The sequence below is a fragment of the Chrysemys picta genome, chromosome 11 (assembly GCF_011386835.1).
Source record: "Chrysemys picta bellii isolate R12L10 chromosome 11, ASM1138683v2, whole genome shotgun sequence".
Classification (NCBI taxonomy): Eukaryota; Metazoa; Chordata; order Testudines; family Emydidae; genus Chrysemys; species Chrysemys picta.
In genome coordinates, this window is record NC_088801.1 from 75,819,680 (window position 1) to 75,838,960 (window position 19,281).

Below are 19,281 nucleotides of genomic sequence, written 5' to 3' on the forward strand. Positions count from 1 at the left end.
GAATAGACAAAGGGGAAAGGGGAGAGATAAAAACAAACAGCAGGATTAGAAAATAAAATGAAGATTTTGTGGCATACTCACAAGTCCTCTTTTCCGCTGTCTCCTACTCACTCTTCCCTTTCTGCCAGGGCAACCTGCCAGCTAAAGTGTTCATTCACCAGCCTGGGAGTGACACCACAGTCAAGACTGCATTTTAAAATGGGTCTAAACTGGAGGCAATAATGTCTGCTGGTCTCCCAGAGCAGGTGGCAATCAGTGAAATTCCCCACAAGGTTAGTTTTATGCCCATTGAAATGTCAAGGAACCTCTTTGGTTTCTTTCCATAAACTTTTAGTGGAAAGTCTCTGAACTGGGACTCCAGATGGCTGCTTTCCTTGGCACCCCTGCTTTCATTGTTGACCAACATCTCTTTAAAAAGATGGTCAATCTACACAAAGTGCAGTAGAAAGGTGACCCTTGAGATCTCGTCCAGTGTGTGTGGGGGGGGGTCAAAAAAAGAGAGAGAGAGAGGTTGGACTAGGGTGATTTTTAGACATAATTCACATAATGAATTGAAGTTTATGGCACTGTGCATACAAGCCTGATATATATGATCCTGGGCACATGCAAGCCTGATTAGTTGGTGAGGAGGGACCTTGAGATCACCCAGGCCTGACTGATTGGCTGGGCACACAAAAATCATTTCCTGTCGGGAATTATCAGTGATTATCCTACAGTGCACGAGAACTCATGCACAGATGCTGACAGATAAAATATTTTCCTTCAGCAGCTGCACTTGTACTGTCACAAAGGTCTGCATCCCCCACACCTATGAACCATTACAAACCTTGGAAATGAACGCACACCGACTCCATTGTGAAGCAGCAAGGGTTGCTACCCACACAGCACACTTGACATAAGCCCACAACAACATGGAGATGAAAAGTTAAGCCACCTAACAGTACATACCCTCTACTCTTCCTCTGAGGTGCGTACTTTGCCACTATCATATCTCTTGTACACCACAGACCCCACAACCTTAACTCTGCCCCCCTGGATGCTAGCCTTCCAGCACCCCCTTTTGCATATGACCCTTTGCCAAACTACCCTCTCACAACACAAACAAGTACCATTCCCAAAAACCTCCACCCACAACTACTAGTGTTGGGGGGGAAATAATCTGGTAAAGAGTGTGTGTAGAAGGACATAAGAAGGGGGCAGAATTAAGGTTGCACTATGTGTCCTGTGATGTACAGATCCATTAAGTGGCTTAACTTTTCATTTCCTTGCTTTTGTGAGTTTGTGTCCAGGTGTAGTGTGTTCGTAGCAACCCTAACTGCATCATAACAAAGGAGTTTATATATTACATTTCCTTTTGGTCTTTTCACATTGCCATAGATTTTTAAAAGTTGGGAGAAAATGATTTATTAACAATTTTGCTACATCCCAACTCCATCTCTTTCTCTGTGCTATTTGTAGCTGGAATTTAGATTGCCTAATAGTTATTATTAATAACAGCCCCACCTGCAAAGAAAGGAGAGTTTGTTTAAAGAGGCACTTAAAGTTAAAAGAAAGTTCTATGCCAGCAACTCAGACATGGTTTTCAAATGTGGCTTTGCAGCTAGGGAAGGACAGACATTTCATAGGAGGCTTTAGGCAGTGTGCTAGTCTCTGCTCAAGGGAGACCTGGGACTTGACCAACAGAGGTGCTACAGGTCAGAATGCAGGTGCTGCAGCACAGCAAAGTGGGAAGGAGGGTTTAGGATAGAAGGGCAGAGGTTGGGACAGGTCAGAACTGAGGTTAGTTGGCACAGCCTCCATTATGGCAAGAATGCTCCACAGACCCTGCTTGCACTATACCTGAGCTAGCCAGTGCAATCAGTCCCTCGCCTGGATGAGCACCAAAGTCATGAAGTTACTAAGAGAAGAGCACTTCTCGGGGGGCATTCTTACTGCAGGTTCATCCTGACAGGGTGATGGGGCAGGTGGAGAAGGTATTAAATGTGACGGGTAAATGCTAAAATCCCAGTGACCTCTCATGATTGGCTGGCATGATACAGACTCTGCCCTGTGTGGAAAGATTTGATAGTCAACCTAGCTGTATGAACTCCTTCTGCAACTGGTCCCTTTCTAATGTTAATGTGATGCATTGTTCAAGGAGCTCCTAAATAGAAAACTATCACATTTCCTGTGAGGTCCGGTCTACTCTCGCCACCTGTGCATTTGTACGCAGACACAAAAAGTCTGATTAAATCCAGCTCCCTCCCCTTTTCCTCCTCGAGACTCAGTTACAGCTTGCATTCTGGGATAAACTCAACCAACCACACCCAATTACAGCCCTCTTAAAAAACATGTTTTACTCAATGGCCCACACTTGCACGTTCACGTTTGCACAACTAGGCTTTGCTCAGTGCATCCGTGCCCCCCAGTGAACCATAGACACTGTTATGACTCCAGTTTGGGTCAATGTTAATAGTGAACATTCACCATCAGTTCAGCTACTAATTATCTTCATGAAATCTTCGGTCTCAAATGTATCGCATGTGTGCTATTATTACAAGAAAATAAACAGGCGGTTTCATTTTTTTTATTTATTGGTCTAATTTGTTTGAAAGAGGAAGACATTTCTGAGTCTTGGAAACACATAAAAGAGGCACCTGGGACTTAACATTTAGCATTTGTTCTTCTTTATATTTTTGTCACGTGGACAAAGGGGCTAAATGAACTGTTTTCAAATTATGCCCTCTCCCCCAAAACAGATAACTTCCCTCACCCTGGCTGAGAACTCACCATGCTTTTGAGGGAAAATAATATTACACCCTAATTATAAACTCCTGCCAACGAGGGTACAACTATAGAGATGTTAACAGCCCCATAACTAGAGCAACACATAAGCTGTGGCCCTGAGTTATAACACTGAGAAAATGGCTGAGTTGTCATTAGGAAGGTTTTCCTGGGAGAAAGGCCCAAATCGATGATATAATATTCCCACTCACTTTGAATATCATCAAACAATAAAATCACCAGTGTGTTCACTTCATGCAGTGCCCTGAAACCTAATGAAATCACTCCCATGAAAGTAATGCTTGGAGTATACGTTACTGTCTGAGTTTTGTATGACTTATTCTATTGGCCTCTCTCTTTACAGGGAGGTCATGAGACTGCGGTGGATGAATGTGGCCTTGATTCGCACATCTCACCTGGCGTTGATGAGGTACTGGGCAAGGCTGATGTTAGCTGGGGTTCCTGTGATGGTAATTTGACGTTCCGATGAGCCTTCTGTGGCATTGGCGATTTTGATCTGCGCTCCAGACATCTGTCGAATTTCATTGATTTTGGTCCCTTGGCGTCCGATTATGCATCCTATTAGCTAGAAAAAAGTATGGAGGGAATTTCTTAAAGCAGACCTTCAGGCAGTAACTTGCAGGATGCAAGCATGATCACATGGTGAGGTTCATAGGGGTGGTCAGACAACTCATCATTTCTGCTAAAGGATGTGAGTGACTTTAATGCTCATGAAGGCAAGAGACTAAAAGCACTGGTTTAAGCCATAGGTAATATGAGCAATTTCCTGCCCAAAGCTCTGCCATTGTGAGTTCATCCCGACCTGCAATAACCTGGGGCTATTTCAGTCCTTTGGTTCTTTTGAGCAGAGACTGCTAGTTGTACTGTGATTATGCCAACTAGTGCTGAGGGCTAAGATACAGACATATAGCACTATGTCACCAAACTCAATTTCAGTTGTGTCATCAGCTGGTTGGAACGTACCAGAGGTGAAAGGCTATCTATCTGCATTGTGATTTTAATGTGTGGGAGAGTTACGGCGTTTAAAATGATGGGTTACTGAACTTCTGCCAAATCATCAAAGACATCATCTGCTTCTGCCTTCTCCTTCACTTTCTTTTAATGAGAGTAGCTACACTTCGAATCAGCATGAACGGGTCTGTCCTGTCCCTGACACCTTCCTGGGTCAGTCTGCCTCTCCACATTGAGTCAATCCCATGATAAGCAGATCCTAGAGGTCTCGATCTAAACAGGTCTGAAGTGGCCTGAGCTCACAAAGGTGAATGTCAGAAAGAAGGTGGCGGTATTTATTTTTGTGCTAGTGAAAGATATCAGGTTGACAGCACTAGAGCCTGACGTTCTCTATTCCCAGAGAAGATACATTACAGACATATGCTTCACACGGTTCCTCAGCCCTTTTCTGGAAAGGTCAGCTATAGGGATGAGAAGGTCAGTCAGGTCTCCATTCCCATGCACTTGATAATGTCTCACATCAGACTGCCCTCAATGGTTAGGTGTTTACAGAAGGAATACCAGTCTACTTATAAAAAAGAAGAACAGGAGTACTTGTGGCACCTTAGAGACTAACAAATTTATTAGAGCATAAGCTTTCGTGGACTACAGCCCACTTCTTCGGATGCAGTCTACTTATGACAGCAGTGAGCTCACAAACTTCCTTTGCATAGGCCCCCAAGGGAGAAATTTATCAACAGTAAGAGGAAAGAATAGATAAACAAAGTGAGGGGGAAAACTGAGAACCAGGAACGTGAGAGGAGGATTTCTGAATGTTGCTGGGTTATTTTTCAAGAAAATCAAAACACTGCCAGAGTGGCTACTTTAAGGTACAGAAGTAAGGAAAGCGTGTCTATCTCCAGAGCTTCCCCACTGTGTTCGAAACAGTCAAAGAGAGCTAAATAACTTTGGGCCTGAGAAGTGGTGGTGAGGTATGCTAAGGAGATTTGCAGTGACCTGGTCACATTAAATATTCAGTTTTTCTGCCTTTCATCAATGGCATTCCCTCAGACTTGGTGAATGACATGAGAAACAGACAGAGGGCAAGATTAGGAAACTCAGAATGGAGACACTTTACTGAAGCTCTGCTCACATTCCTGCAGTACCCGAATTTCATTGTTTCAGTGCTGAACATTTTAGCAGAAAGAATTAATGGCCTCATTGGGCTTCAGAGCTAATGCATCATTGAGCTAACTAGGCATTGTTCACACCTGGTAAGTGACTGCTGTAGCCTACCTGTAGATTTCACAGGACAACACTGTGTATATTCATTAGAGCTCTCAAGCGATTAAAAAAATTAATTGCGATTAATCACACTTTTAAACAATAATAGAATAGCATTTATTTAAATCATTTTGGATATTTTCTACATTTTCAAATATATTGATTTCAATTACAACACAGAATACAAATTGTACAGTACTCACTTTATATTTATTTTTGATTGCAAATATTTGCACTTGAAAAAAAGAAAAGAAATTGTATTTTTCAATTCACCTAATTCAAGTACTGTAGTGCAATCTCTTTATCATGAAAGTTGAACTTAGAAATGTAGAATTATGTACAAAAAAACTGCATTCAAAAATAAAACAATGTAAAACTTTAGAGCCTACAAGTCCACTCAGTCCTACTTCTTGTTCAGCCAATTGTTCAGACAAACAAGTTTGATTACAATTTGCAAGCGATAATGCTGTCCGCTTCTTGTTTACAATGTCCCCGGAAAGTGAGAACAGGCATTCCCATGGCACTGTTGTAGCCGGCGTTGCAAGATATTTATGTGCCAGATGCGCTAAAGATTCATATATCTCTTCATGCATCAACCACCATTCCAGAAGATGTGTCTATGCTGATGACAGATTCTGCTTGATAACGATCCAAAGCAGTACATATAGACACATGTTCATTTTCATAATCTGAGTCAGATGCCACCAGCAGATGGCTGATTTTCTTTTTTGGTGGTTCGGTTTCTGTAGTTTCTGCATCGGAGTGTTGCTCTTTTAAGACTTCTGAAAGCACGCTCCACACCTCGTCCCTCTCAGATTTTGGACAGCACTTCAGATTCTTAAACCTTGGAGTGAGTGCTGTAGCTGTTTTTAGAAATCTCACATTGGTATCTTCTTTGCCTTTTGTCAAATCTGCAGTAAAAGTTCTTGAAACGAACATGTACTGGGTCATCATCCGAGACTGCTATAACATGAAATATATGGCAGAATGCAGGTAAAACAGAGCAGAAGACATACAATTCTCCCCCAAGGAGTTCAGTTACAAATTTAATTGAGCATTATCAGCATGGAAGCATGTCCTCTGGAATGGTGATCATGAAGGGGCATACAAATGTTTAACATATCTGGCACATAAATACCTTGCAATGCCGGCTACAAAAGTGCCATGCCAATACCTGTTCTCACTTTCAGGTGACATTGTAAATAAGAAACAGGCAGCATTATCTCCTGTAAACGTAAACAAACTTGTTTGTCTAAGTGATTGGCTGAACAAGAAGTAGGACTGAGTGGACTTGTAGGCTGTAAAGTTTTACATTGTTCCATTTTTGAGTGCAGTTACATAACCAAAAACAATTCTACATTTGTAAGTTGCACTTTCATGATAAAGTGATTGCACTACAGTACTTGTATGAGGCGAATTGAAAAATACTATTTCTTTTGTTTATCATTTTTACAGTGCAAATAATAATATAAAGTGGGCACTGTACACTTTGTATTCTGTGTTGTAACTGAAATCAATATATTTGAAAATGTAGAAAAAATCTAAAAAGATTTAATAAATTTCAATTGGTATTCTATTGTTTAATGATGCGATTAATTTTTTGGAGTTAATTACGTGAGTTAACTGTGATTAACAGACGGCCCTAAAATTCATATTTAGAAAGTTAACCTTACAACCATGAGGACTGAACACTTTTTAAAGCTGAAGTGCTGGTATAGAATTTCACTGTCTCAGCTCCACCCAAACTCTGAATGCAAACACTGAATCATTCATTGACAGCAAAGTTAATTCTAGCCTGCAGGTGGTTCACTGAGATCAGCAGTTGAGGTATAGGTTGCACGGCTTTCCACAGAATGCAAGGATTTTCCTTACAATATAACCCCACTCTGGCATTTTGATCTAGTCCTATATAAAGAATCCAGGACTGGATGCAACTACCAGGTCAGTCACAAAGTTATGAACACAAAGCTTTGATGTGTTATGATGCAGCTTGGAATTTGCAGTATTTGAAGAAAACTGCAAATATTCCCCTCATAGTCACCTGGGAGTGCAGGGTCTGGCTCATTTCCAGCTGAATGGCACTAATACATTTCTCACTAACACCACCCACATTTTTTCCTATTGGAAATTTGTAGTCAAATTCAGAGTCAATTGCCTCAGGTGTGGAGTCCAGTAAGTTCAGAGGTAAGAGAAGTCCCCTGTTACTGCGTGGGTATGCTGCTGTTCTAAATGTTATCAGTTCTCAGTCCAGGAGTATTTGCTCAAAGCACGTTCAACCCCTGAACCTCTTCAGGACCAACACTGATAATCGTGCTGAAGATGTCAATAGTGTGTATACTGGCTTGGTAAAATGAGTCTTGATCAACTAATGGAGGAACAAAGTTCTCCCACCTCATTCCAGTTAGGACCTGAAGTTAGAATTGAACGGAGCTCCTGGATTTTATCCACTCACAGCGTCCCTCCATACCCAGCCAAGCTGAAACTGCTCAGCGGAGTCATACAATTAGAAGAAAACAGGAGGTCACTTACCACTGGAGTCCTTTCCCCTCCTCAGGAGGCTCCTTAGGACAAGTGTCCCATCAGGAGGTGAGGTGACACATTTTCAGTAGTTCTCAATAATTACTCCTACCCCCCTGCCCCAATTTCCTCTCTCTCTCGCTCTCGCTCTATCTGTATGGGGATCAGAAACAGCCTATGACAATAGACTCTCCACTACAATTCTCAAGAAATGTGGGGCTAGAGCCTCAGCTGGTGTAAACTGACCTAGCTTCACTGCTTTCAATAGGACTTAAGTTAAGCTTGAGCTTCCGTCCTTTGCTGACTTGGGGTCAAAGTAGACAACAAAGTTGTTATAGGGAAACCGTATCTATTTAAAAATACGCTTATCTTAAAGATTAAGAAATCAGATTTTACCTTATACCACTTTTTAAGCCTCAATTTTCCAAATGGGCCCAACAAGGGCCTCTAAGATTTGCACTCCCTACAGAGGTGAAAGTGGTCTGGTATGGGCCGGTACGGCGTACCAGTAAGAAGTGGCTGCCGGTACAGGCCCGTACACAGCTGATGTTAAAGCGCTGCCCCTTTTGCCCCTCCCTCTCCCACAGGGCCACCAAGGGGGGAGAGGGGCAAAAGGGGCAGCTGCCCCGGGGCCCAGCGATTTAAAATCGCCACCGGAGCCCTGGGCGGCGCGGGCCGGCTAGTGCAGAAGGGCTGGCTGGGGGAGGTTGACCCCCAAGCCCCACCCCTTCCACCTAGGCCCCGCCCCTTCCACCCGAGGCCAGGCCCCTGTACCAGTAAGCCTTTTATGTTACTTTCTCCCTGACTCCCTGTCATTTGTGTGTGCAAATTATAGTATTTGCAAGAGCCAACAGGACTTGTGTGTACAATCAATTAGCTGTCTAACTCCTTGATTCGATGTATGTCAGTCTCATTTGTGTGGGCACATTCTATTTGGGCATGCAAATTTAAGTTCACTTTCAAGAAATTTGCCTTGAAATTCTGTATTTCATTCAAATGGAGCTGTGCTCCCTCTGTCACAATCTGTATAACTGGTGACAGCTTCTTAGAAGAATGTTTATTCTTAGAAGAATGTTTATCACATTGAAGACACGGTAATAGATCTTACAATGATTTGCTCCACTTTGCAATTAGATTTAGTATATGAATGCCGCTTCTATTACAGTGCAGATTTCCTCTTATTGCCGACTTCTCAGTAAGTGGAGGAGAATGGCTGCTGAGGGAGGATGATTAGGAAAGGGAATCCTCACTGGTAACCTATGTTATGTCTCCTTCCTCTTCTGTGGCCCTATAGTACATAATACTAGCATTACCAATGGAGCAATATGAAGTGGGGGTAAGTGAAGAAGGTGAACAGAGTTATCCTGGTGAGAGAAGGTGGCACAGAGAACATTAGGCCACTAGAATTCCTCTTTAAAATCTCACAGGAGACTCCTCCACCAACGAAATGCTTCTTAGCTCGGAACACTAGGAGCCAACCATAGAGATAATTATAACATCACTTCATACAACATCATTCATCTAACAGGATGGGGCACCATATCCTGGAATGCAGAGACTCTGAAAAGGACATGGGGTCCTGGTGGAAAACCTGTGTGATGCTGCAAAAAGGGCAAACATGATTCTAAGATGTATAAGCAGAAGACCATCGAACAGCAGTACGCAGTTGAGACTCAGAGGGGTAGCCGTGTTAGTCTGAATCTGTAAAAAGCAACAGAGGGTCCTGTGGCACCTTTGAGACTAACAGAAGTACTGGGAGCATAAGCTTTCGTGGGTAAGAACCTCACTTCTTCAGATGCACTTCTTGCATCTGAAGAAGTGAGGTTCTTACCCACGAAAGCTTATGCTCCCAGTACTTCTGTTAGTCTCAAAGGTGCCACAGGACCCTCTGTTGCTTTTTGCAGTTGAGACTATTACTGGATATTGTGTCCAGTTCTGGTGTCCACATTTCAGAAAGAATGTTGACCAATTAGAAATGGTTCAGAAAGAATACAAGAATGATGTGAGGTCTGGAAAAGCTGCCTTATCGTGAGTGACTAAAGGAGCTCAATCTATTTCGTTCATCCAAGAGAATATAAGTACATCCATGAGGAGAAGTATCTGACCATAGAGGGCTCTTTAATCTACTAAGAGACGAAGGCATAACAATGGCTGGAAACCAATTCAGACTAGGGACAAGGGAATACTTTTCAACAGTGAGGGTAATTGCCACTGGAACAATGTACCAAAGTATGTGATGCATTGTCCATCCTTTGAAGTATTTAAATTGAGATTGGATGTCTCTCTAAAGGATCTGTTCTAGCTCAACCACAAGCTACTAGGTCTTATGCAGGAATCACAGGGTGACTTTCTCTGGCCTGTGCTACACAGGAGCTCAGACTAGATGATCCTGACAGTCCTCTCTGGCCTTAAAATAAAAATCTATGAATCTGCTAATCTCCAAGCATTCCTGGAGAACATCTTACTACATACCCCAAAAAGGCCCAATCCCACAACTGAGAAGGAAGACTGTGCTGGGTAAAAAAAATGACCTAGTTTAGAGGAGAAGTGAAGGCAGCTATAAAAAATTAAAAAAATAATATATAACAAATGGAAGAAAGGGGAACTTGATAGTAATGAATATAAATCAGCAGTTATAAATTTTCTACAACTCCTAAGAGAAGCAAAGGAACACAAGGAAAAGTCTATGGCCAGCATAGTTCAGGCCAATAAGAAAGCGTTTTTCAAATAGGAACAAAAAGAATCCTAACAATGGTATTGGTCCTTTACCAGATGGAAATGGTAGAATTGTCAGTAGTAATGCAGATAAGGCAGAGGTTCAATCAATATTTCTGTTCCTTATTTGGAGAAAAAACAGATTATAAAGTCTGATCATATGGTGATGATAACACTCTTTCCATTCCATTAGTATCCCTGGAGGATGTTACACAGAACTACTAAAGTTAGACATTTTTAAATCAGCAGGTTCATATAACTTGCACCCATGAGTTTTAACAGAGCTGGCCAAGGAGCTGCTAGACCATTGATATTGATTTTCAATAAGTCTTGGATCACCAGAAGACTGGAAGAAAGCTAATGTCGTGCCAATATTTTAAAAGGGTGAATGGGGTGATCCAGGTAATTATAGGCCTGTCAGCCTGACATCAATTGTGTGAGAGATAATGGAGTGGCTGATATGGGACTTGGTTAATAAAGAATTAAAGGAGGAGACTGTAATTAATGCAAATCAACATGGATTTATGGAAAATAGATCCTGTCAGACTAACCTCATATCTTTTCTTATGCGATAACAAGTTTGGTTGATAAAGGTAATAGTGTTAATGTAAGATATTCTGGCTTCTGTCAGGCATTTGGCTTGGTATCACATGACATTTTGATTGGTATAAAACTAATATGGTATGCATTAAATGGATTTAAAAGCTGGTTACTATAAATGAGAAATAGTCATTGAGCGGGTCTGTTTCCGGTGGGATACCACAGAGATCAGTTCTTGGCCCTGTGCTATTTAGCCTCTTTATCAAGCAACTGGAAGAAAACATAGAATCATCACTGATAAAGTCTGCAGATGACACAAAGATGGGGGAGGGGTAAATAACGAAGAGGACAGGTCACTGACACAGAGCGATCTGGATCGCTTGGTAAACTGGGCACAAGCAAACACTATGTGTTTTAATATGACTAAATGTCAATGTGTACATCTGGGAACAAAGAATGTAGGACACACTTACAGGATGGGAGACGATCCTGGGAAGCAGAGACTCTGAAAAGGATATGGGGGTCATGGTGGATAATCAGCTGAACATGAGCTTCCAATGTGATGCTGTGGCCAAAGGGACTAATGCAATCCTTGGATGCATAAACAAGGGAATCTCGAGTAGATATAGAGAGGATACTTTACCTCTGTATTGGCACTGGTGCGACCACTGCTGACATACTGTGTTCAGTGCTGGTGTCCACAATTCAACAAGGATGATGATAAATTGGAGAGGATTCAGAGAAGAGCCACAAGAATGATGTAAATTTAAGAAACATTCCTTTTAGTGACAAATTCCAGGAGCTCAATCTATTTAGCTTAACAAAGAGAAGGTTAAGGGGTGACTTGATCACGGTCTACACGTATCTACATGGGGGAAAATATTTAATAATGGGCTCTTCAATCTAGCAGAGAAAAGGTCTAACACGATCCAATGGCTGGAAGCTGAAGCCAGACAAATTCAGACTGCAAATAAAGCATAAAGTTTTGACTGTGAGGCTAATTAACCATTGGAACATCTTACCGAGGATCGTGGTGGATTCTCAGTCACAGGCCATTTTAAAATCAAGATAGACTGTTTTTCTCAAAGGTCTGTCCTAGGAATTGGAGAAGTTCTCTGGCCTGTGCTATACACGAGGTCAGACTAGATGATAATAACAGTCCCTTCTGACCTTGGAATCTATGAATGATCCAAATATTAACAACAGTTATGAATCATCCCTGTGAGGTAGGTCTTGTGTCTTGCACTGCCCAGTTTGCTTAGACTGCCATTGTGTTATCTGTTTTATAAGCATGGTTTTGTTCACCAGATGTTCACCATATGAACGTCTACAATTCCTGTGATAATTTCCCTATATCTGAACTATTGGTGATGAAACTTCCCAAACTGGAAATGGAGATTTATCTGCCGGGGCTCAAGTGATGGTTTTGGTGTCCCTCAGGAATACCTTAAAGGTGTTCTACTCGTCCAGGATATTTGTCAAGACCCTTGAAGGTTCTGTCTCCCTCCTGACTGGAGACGGATGCTACATATCCAAAAGAAATGCAGGATTGGCCTCATCTACATGTGCTACAGGAACAAAGAACCCTAATTCAGAGACCAAGTTTCAGGGCTGATATTTTAAGCTTGTGAAGTTGAAGTGTGCATGAAAGAGGTCTTTTGCATATGTGGCTGCAAAGTGTAGCTTGCTTTCATATTAGAACAGTTATCAGCTAGCCATAAAGCACCAAGGACAATGGTGTTTCTTTCATTCAGGTCTGGTATATTAAACGCTTTTGCAAAAACCCAGGAGGTGATGGGGAATGTTTGTTGATTGCTTCTGGACTCTCTATTCTGCCACAACTCAAGATTTCCTGTTTTTCACCTGAAAAGAATCAAATTGAGATGGAAGCCTCCTGATTTGGGGATTTTTTTTTATTTTAAAATAATGTTTTGATAAGCAGAGCAGTTCTGAAATTAACCTTCTTCTAGGATCAAAGAAAATACTTCGCTCCCTTGCACTTCCTTGACTCTCCCCACCCTGCCTAACACAACTGACAAGGAGCGCCCATGAGTGTATTGAATTATCATTAGTCAAACAGAATTTCCAAACCCTAGGGCATGGATCCCTTGACTTCTGATTTCTTCTGTAATACAAGGAAAGCTATTCAACATCTGCTAAAAAGAGTTGTTAGGCTATTTGCCTTACGCTATGGAAGGGCATGTGAGCCCCTTTTCTCCGGGTGAAGATAAATTAAGGGATTTGAAAGCTTTCCAAACAGACTTCTCTATTTTCTTGGTCAAAATTATTTTGGACACCAAGAGGTAAAGAAAAAAAGATATTTTAGCATACTGGATGAGAAAGCAGCTGTAGATATTCAGCAGGCGGTCAATGTCTGACAAAAGCTGTGTGAGAACAAGTTTAGTTTCCAGCGATTGCAAGTCCCAAGTCATTGAAGTAATATATAGTAGTTTGTACATCGCCTTCACAGAGAGCAATAATTTATCAGAAACTAGATCCTTCTGCAAACAGTTGCTCCAATCTTCACAAAAATGCTTTAACAATCTCTACATTCACGTTTCCAATACCGAGATGACCCAACTATCTGAACCTTTGGGAATCAAGGCACAGGAAAGCACCTAATTTCCCAAGAGGATTTTTCTAAGAACATAAGAACGGCCATACTGGGTCCATCTAGCTCAATATCCTGTCTTCTGACAGTGGCCAATGCCAGGTGCTTCAGAGGGAATGAACAAAATAGGAAATTATTGGGTGATCTATTCCCTGTCATCCAGACCCAGCTTCTGGCCGTTAGAGGTTTAGGGACATCCAGAGCATGGGGTTGCGTCCCTGACCATCTTGGCTAATAGCCATCGATGGACTCATCCTCCATGAACTTATCCAGTTCTTTTTTTAACCCAGTTATTTGGCCTTCACAACATCCCCTGACGACTAGCTCCGCAGGTTGACTGTGCGTTGTGTGAAGTACTGCCTTATGTTAGTGTTAATCCCTCTGCCTATTAATTTAATTTGTGTGTTATGTGAAGAGGTAAATAACATTTCCCTGTTCACTTCCGCCCCACCATTCACGATTTTGTAGACTTTGACCATATCCCTCCTTAGTTGTCTCTTTTCTAAGATTAAAAAGACTCAGGTGGTTTATCTCCCCTTATAGGGAAGCTGTTCCATACCCCTAAATCATTTTGTTGCTCTTCTCTGTACCTTTTCCATTTCTAATGTATCCTTTTTGAGATGGTGTGACCAGAACTGCATGCAATATTCACGGTATGGGTGCACCATAGATTTATATAGTGGCATTATGATATTATCTGTCTTATCTATCCCTTTCCTAATGGAACCTAACGTTCTGTTAGTTTTTTTTGACTGCCGCTGCACACTGAGTGGATGTTTTCAGAGAATGATCAACAGTGACTGCAAGATCTTTTTCTTGAGTGGTAACAGCTAATTTAGACCCCATCATTTTATATGTATAGTTGGGATTATGTTTTCCAATGTGCATTACTATGCACTTATCAACACTGAATTTCATGTGCCATTTTATCGCTCAGTCGCCAGTTTTGTGAGATCCCTTTGTAACTCTTCATAGTCTGCTTTGGACTTCACTATCTAGAATAATTTTGTATCATCTGCAAATTTGCCACATCGCTCTTTGCCCCTTTCTCCAGAGGTGAACCAGAGGAATAAGTGTCCTGTGACTAGCTATGTCATCTATGCTACCCTCCATCCTACTCACAGCGGAAGCTTGTCAAGGTGCGAAAAGCTTTGAGAATTTTTGGCTTCCCTGACCCTGGGCTGCCTGGGGACCCAAATGCCCTGGACGGCATGTAGAGCAGCCTCAGGGCTGCTTTAAAATATGCTGCCTGCAGTGGTCCTACAGAAACCAGGATCCATTAAGTGCCATGTGCTCTGCCTCTTTCATCCCTGTCCCTAACACTCTTCAACTTTTCGGGTGGGAGGAGCCAGTAGCATAGAGCTGGCTATGCCCATGGAGCTCCACCTGAGAATTCCCCTTGGAATCCTTGGGTTTTCCATTGGCACAGCTTTGTGCCTCAGCTGGGGCAGAGTCTAGCCCTTAAATGCTTCATTTCTGTCAATATTTGAGCATGTGAGTTTGACATTTACTTTATACTAACATACCAGTAACACTTGACAGCTCAGATGCTGTCAGAACAACCCTGGGTACGTGCATCCATAGACAATCTGCATGAATATTTATAAAAATATACATTCTGTTTCCCTGCACCTGCTGAGGAACTTCGATCGTCTCATACTCTTCCTCCACACACCTGCCAATTTTTTCCTAAATTGGGATTTCCCTTTCTCTGTATAATCAAGATTAAATTATAGTTAATCCCTTTCCAGATCTTCTTACAATAAATTAAACATATTAAACTGGCACTCAGCAGAGAGAACAAGGATTGAGTGGGCAGCTACATCACAGAGGTCCACAGGGCTAAGGCGCATTGGTGGGACAATGAAAAGTGTCTACTTCTGCTGTGCTGGTCATGGAATATTAGACGACTTCATTCTCTAGAGCTGTCAACCAGGCATATTTCATGAGCATTAAATTCACTTTAAAGAAAAGACATAGTCATAGATGTTAAACTAGCAAAGACCAAAAAAAGGGGCGAGCCAGATTGACCCATTCTTAACTTTCTTTGTTTTATTCTGTGCATTAAGTCTCGTAATCATACTAAATGTTTTGACACAATACTGTCAAACCACATGGCTGGGCTCAATGAACCGGCTGCTATAAAGCTATTTAACTGATTTATTTGTCGCTTTCATATATATCCTGGTACAGAGAGAGTTCAAAGGTGCTATACTCACATCATTGGGAATGGTGAGTTCATGAGTACTGGCCGGGGGACTGGCATCCAAACCTGAGCATATGCAAGGGAAAATGATTATAGCTTGCAGAGAAAGCACTGTGTATTGCCTGGTATTTTACCAAAATAGCAGACATTACAAATGTTCCGTACTCCTTCCGGGTCAGGAGGGTAAGTGGACAACACATTCTGGTATAATGACAAGGAACAAAATTACTAACAACACTCCTGCAACTGGTTACCACTGTTCTTCTGGGACCCTGAAACCTCCGAGTTGGTTCTCATTAGGAGGTTCACAGCTTCCAGGCTAAAAGCCCGTGACTGTAGGTGCCTTCCCATCACTTTGTCTTCCTTCCAAGAAACAAGGAGGAAGAGCTCCTTGCTATTGCCAGCTGGTCCGTGCTTCCTTTCCTTAATTTTAACACTTGAACAATCCCTAGATTACTGCAAACCACTGTGCAAAATTACAGACCCACCTGGGAAATGCTGAAATAGGTTAAGCAAGCAACATTCTGTATTGCTTGAAGTCTGCCAATGAGAAATAAGAGATGCATTTTGTGTGGGGAAGGCTGTAAGTAAGCACTGGATAGTGAGAAATCACATGGCCCGTAGCATATTAGAGGTAGTCAATGCCTTGTAGGATGAATGCTTTATCATCATGGTGATGACATCAAGGGGTAAGTAGTATACACACTACAAACCTCTCTGATCACATGATACAGCAGAATATGCTTAAGGAAACAGTCATGGAGAGGAGGTACAAGATAGATCAAGAATGGTCTTTGTTAGGACATGTGGCAGTGCTACATCACATGATATCATATGTCTGCATGTCCTTCTGGCAGCAGTCTTCACCAGTGGTTTACGAATGATATTGAAAGTGGAATTCTGTGTCACAATGCATCAGATAATACAGGCTGAGAGTGGAAGTTCTTCATGTGTACTCGTTTGTGGTCCGCAATGCAATTCCGGGAGTCCAAGCACCACAGATTTACACTCAAAGACCCAAAATATGAAACATGAACTGACTCACTGACTTCAATACCCATTGTGCTCTTCCACCATAGGAAAAGCAAGACATCCAGTTTTAGAGCCTGCATCATTATTCAACCAGATAGAAACATGTGGTATCTAGTGAGCGATATGTATAGAGACATCTATTTCCTTTCAGTTTCCCTAAAGAGATAAAGAACACTTTCCATTCATATGGAAAGTGGAGGAGTCAGGGGACAAATCTATGCAGCTTGAAATGTAATCAATCAGCATTTCATAATGTTCTCAGTACAGGACCAAGCATATGTCACCAATAGTTTCTCTAAATCAGATGATTACATCTTCGCTCACTGCTGAAATAGTGACATTCATATCCCTATTTGCGGCACTGGGAGAGTGAAGCTGTCTGGTAGCCAATGTGAATTTACAGTTACTCACAAAAACTGTAATCATTATACAGAATAAACTACCAGGGAAAGAATTTAAGGCAAAGAATATAAATGAGACACCCAGGTTTGTGTCTGGAGAAATAGGGGATTAAGAGCATGAAGAAAAAGCACACGGAATATAGGATTAAAATGAAACAAAAGAAAAGGCAGGTATGTTAAGGCCAGATGGCCTTCACTGTTGCTAAAATGCCTCATGTTTTATCATTTCCCCCAATTAACAGCGATGAATCCAGTTACTTACAGTGTCACTATGAAAAAACACAGCAGCATTATTGAACTCTATCACGCAAGTCACAAAATGAAATTACCCCAGAATTGCTGCTGCATGTCCTGTGGTATTTTGAAGTTGCTCCAAAAGGAATATATAAACAATACAAGTAATGATCTAGTGTTGCTATCCTTCAGTTCCACCAACGTTTTCTGTACTGCTAAAGAGAATTTCCCATCTAATTTTGCTGATAACAACAGAGTACATTTAGCAAATGAATGACTCAATTATAGATGCTGGAACTAGGGGTCCGGGGGGGAGAGGGGAGCTGCCACACCACCTGGCTTGAAGTGGTTTCCATTATATACAGGGTCTACAGTTTGGTTCAATGGCTCTCAGCACCCCACTATACAAATTGTTCCACCACCCCTGGAACCAACAAGCTACGTTTCTGTTGGTATCATTGTGTTTTAAGAATTCAAAACAGAACAATCATAGTTTACAGTATTAAGTCCATAACAAAGATTGACGTTGCATTAATAATACAATGAAGAGTGAATATATGGAAAATTTCTTAAAAGAAATGTGATGTGTTGCCATTTTCCTTAGCATGCCAGAGTTGACATGATGCAAAGTACTTCTCACCAAGACTGAAATCTATGAACATATTACAAAATAAAGCTTTAAGTTTAAATAAGCATTTCGGAGACTACTCCTGGAAATAACTATATCAAATTGCTTTGCTTTGCTAGAAGATATAGCACTTCCCATATATTACTGAATATAGCCTCACGACCACCCCAGGAGGCCAGGTAAGTGTTGTACCCATCTCCCAGAAGAAGAAACTGAAGGAAGGGTAAGGCCACAATTTTCAAACTTGGCTGCTTGAGGTTAGACACCAAAGGGTCCAGATTTTCACAGAACTGATGAGCTCTCACGTGTCCCAGAAATTTCCAAGGGATTTGTTAAGAACCTCTGAGAATCTGAGCACTTATTTAAATATCTAAATATAGACTTAGTTGCCTAACCTTAGGCCCCCAAGTTTGAGTATTTTGGCTGAAAGGACTAGTCTAAGGACACAAGATGGGAGGGGCAGAGCTGGGAATACAAGCCAGGTCTTCCAATTGCCAATCACGTGCCTTAACCACGAGAACACCCATCCTGCCCTCTGTTGTGGGCACAAAGCAGCATAGCCCTTGGCTGGGACACCAGCGCAAGAGACTGTCGCCACTAGCTCTCCCCTGGGTTTAATATTGGTTTTACAGCAGAGTAAGGACTTCACTGGTCAGCAGTAGGCTCCTAAATGCCAAGACTTAGTGAAAAGCACTTCTCACCAGGCAGGCTTGCAGAGTAGTAACACACTCACTGAAATAGATGCAGCCTTCTTTTATATTACTCCATATTGTCACTTATACTCCCTTTCTGGGTTAACAAATCCACCCCCGCAGTCTTAATAGGAAGGGCAAATCATAGAGGCGAAATAATAGCTGATCCTAACATTTGCCCATACTCAAATGGGACTGGAGCCTCTGCCCAAGTCTGGACAAATTCCCTCTTCTCCACCATTCCATCTCCCAGTTCTGATCCACTCCTGACCCCATGGATCCCTCTTCACTATGCCTATCTAGAACCTACTCCTCATTCACCTTGATGCTCCCATCTCTACATCCTCTCCCACATTGAACATTGTAAGGTCCAGTAGGTCTTCTGGCTTCCTTGCTGGGTGCCACCCTAACTATCACATCCCATATGCTGGAGTCTGGGTTGTCCCTGTTACTTGCACCTTAGAGTGCACCACACAGCAGTGATGGAAAATCCCAGAGTGCATTACCTTGAACTCTCTCAGGGGGTTCTCACATGCATTATAAGGTTCAATTTAGTAACCGTTGGAATTCCACAGGAGACATTTTCTAAATCAATATGTTACACAGTTACAAAATGTATAGTGGGGGTGAGGCGAGGGGACGCTATGTCAGTATCCATGTCTGTCATGGAAGTTGTGGAAGTCACAGATTCCACAATTTTCCGTGAC

General features: G+C 41.9%; 1 protein-coding gene across 18 annotated transcripts in view; it reads right to left on the reverse strand.

Moving 5' to 3' along the window:
- PCBP3 (poly(rC) binding protein 3) overlaps positions 1-19,281 on the reverse strand; it is a 139,437-nt gene that overhangs the window by 12,662 nt on the left and 107,494 nt on the right. For all 18 annotated transcript variants that reach the window (XM_042854501.2, XM_042854489.2, XM_042854488.2 and 15 more), the window contains 2 exons: positions 15,601-15,653; positions 3,180-3,349 (listed from right to left, as the gene is read on the reverse strand). In XM_042854501.2, the coding sequence (XP_042710435.2) occupies positions 3,180-3,349; positions 15,601-15,653 (223 nt within the window). The remainder of the gene's footprint in view (positions 1-3,179; positions 3,350-15,600; positions 15,654-19,281) is intronic.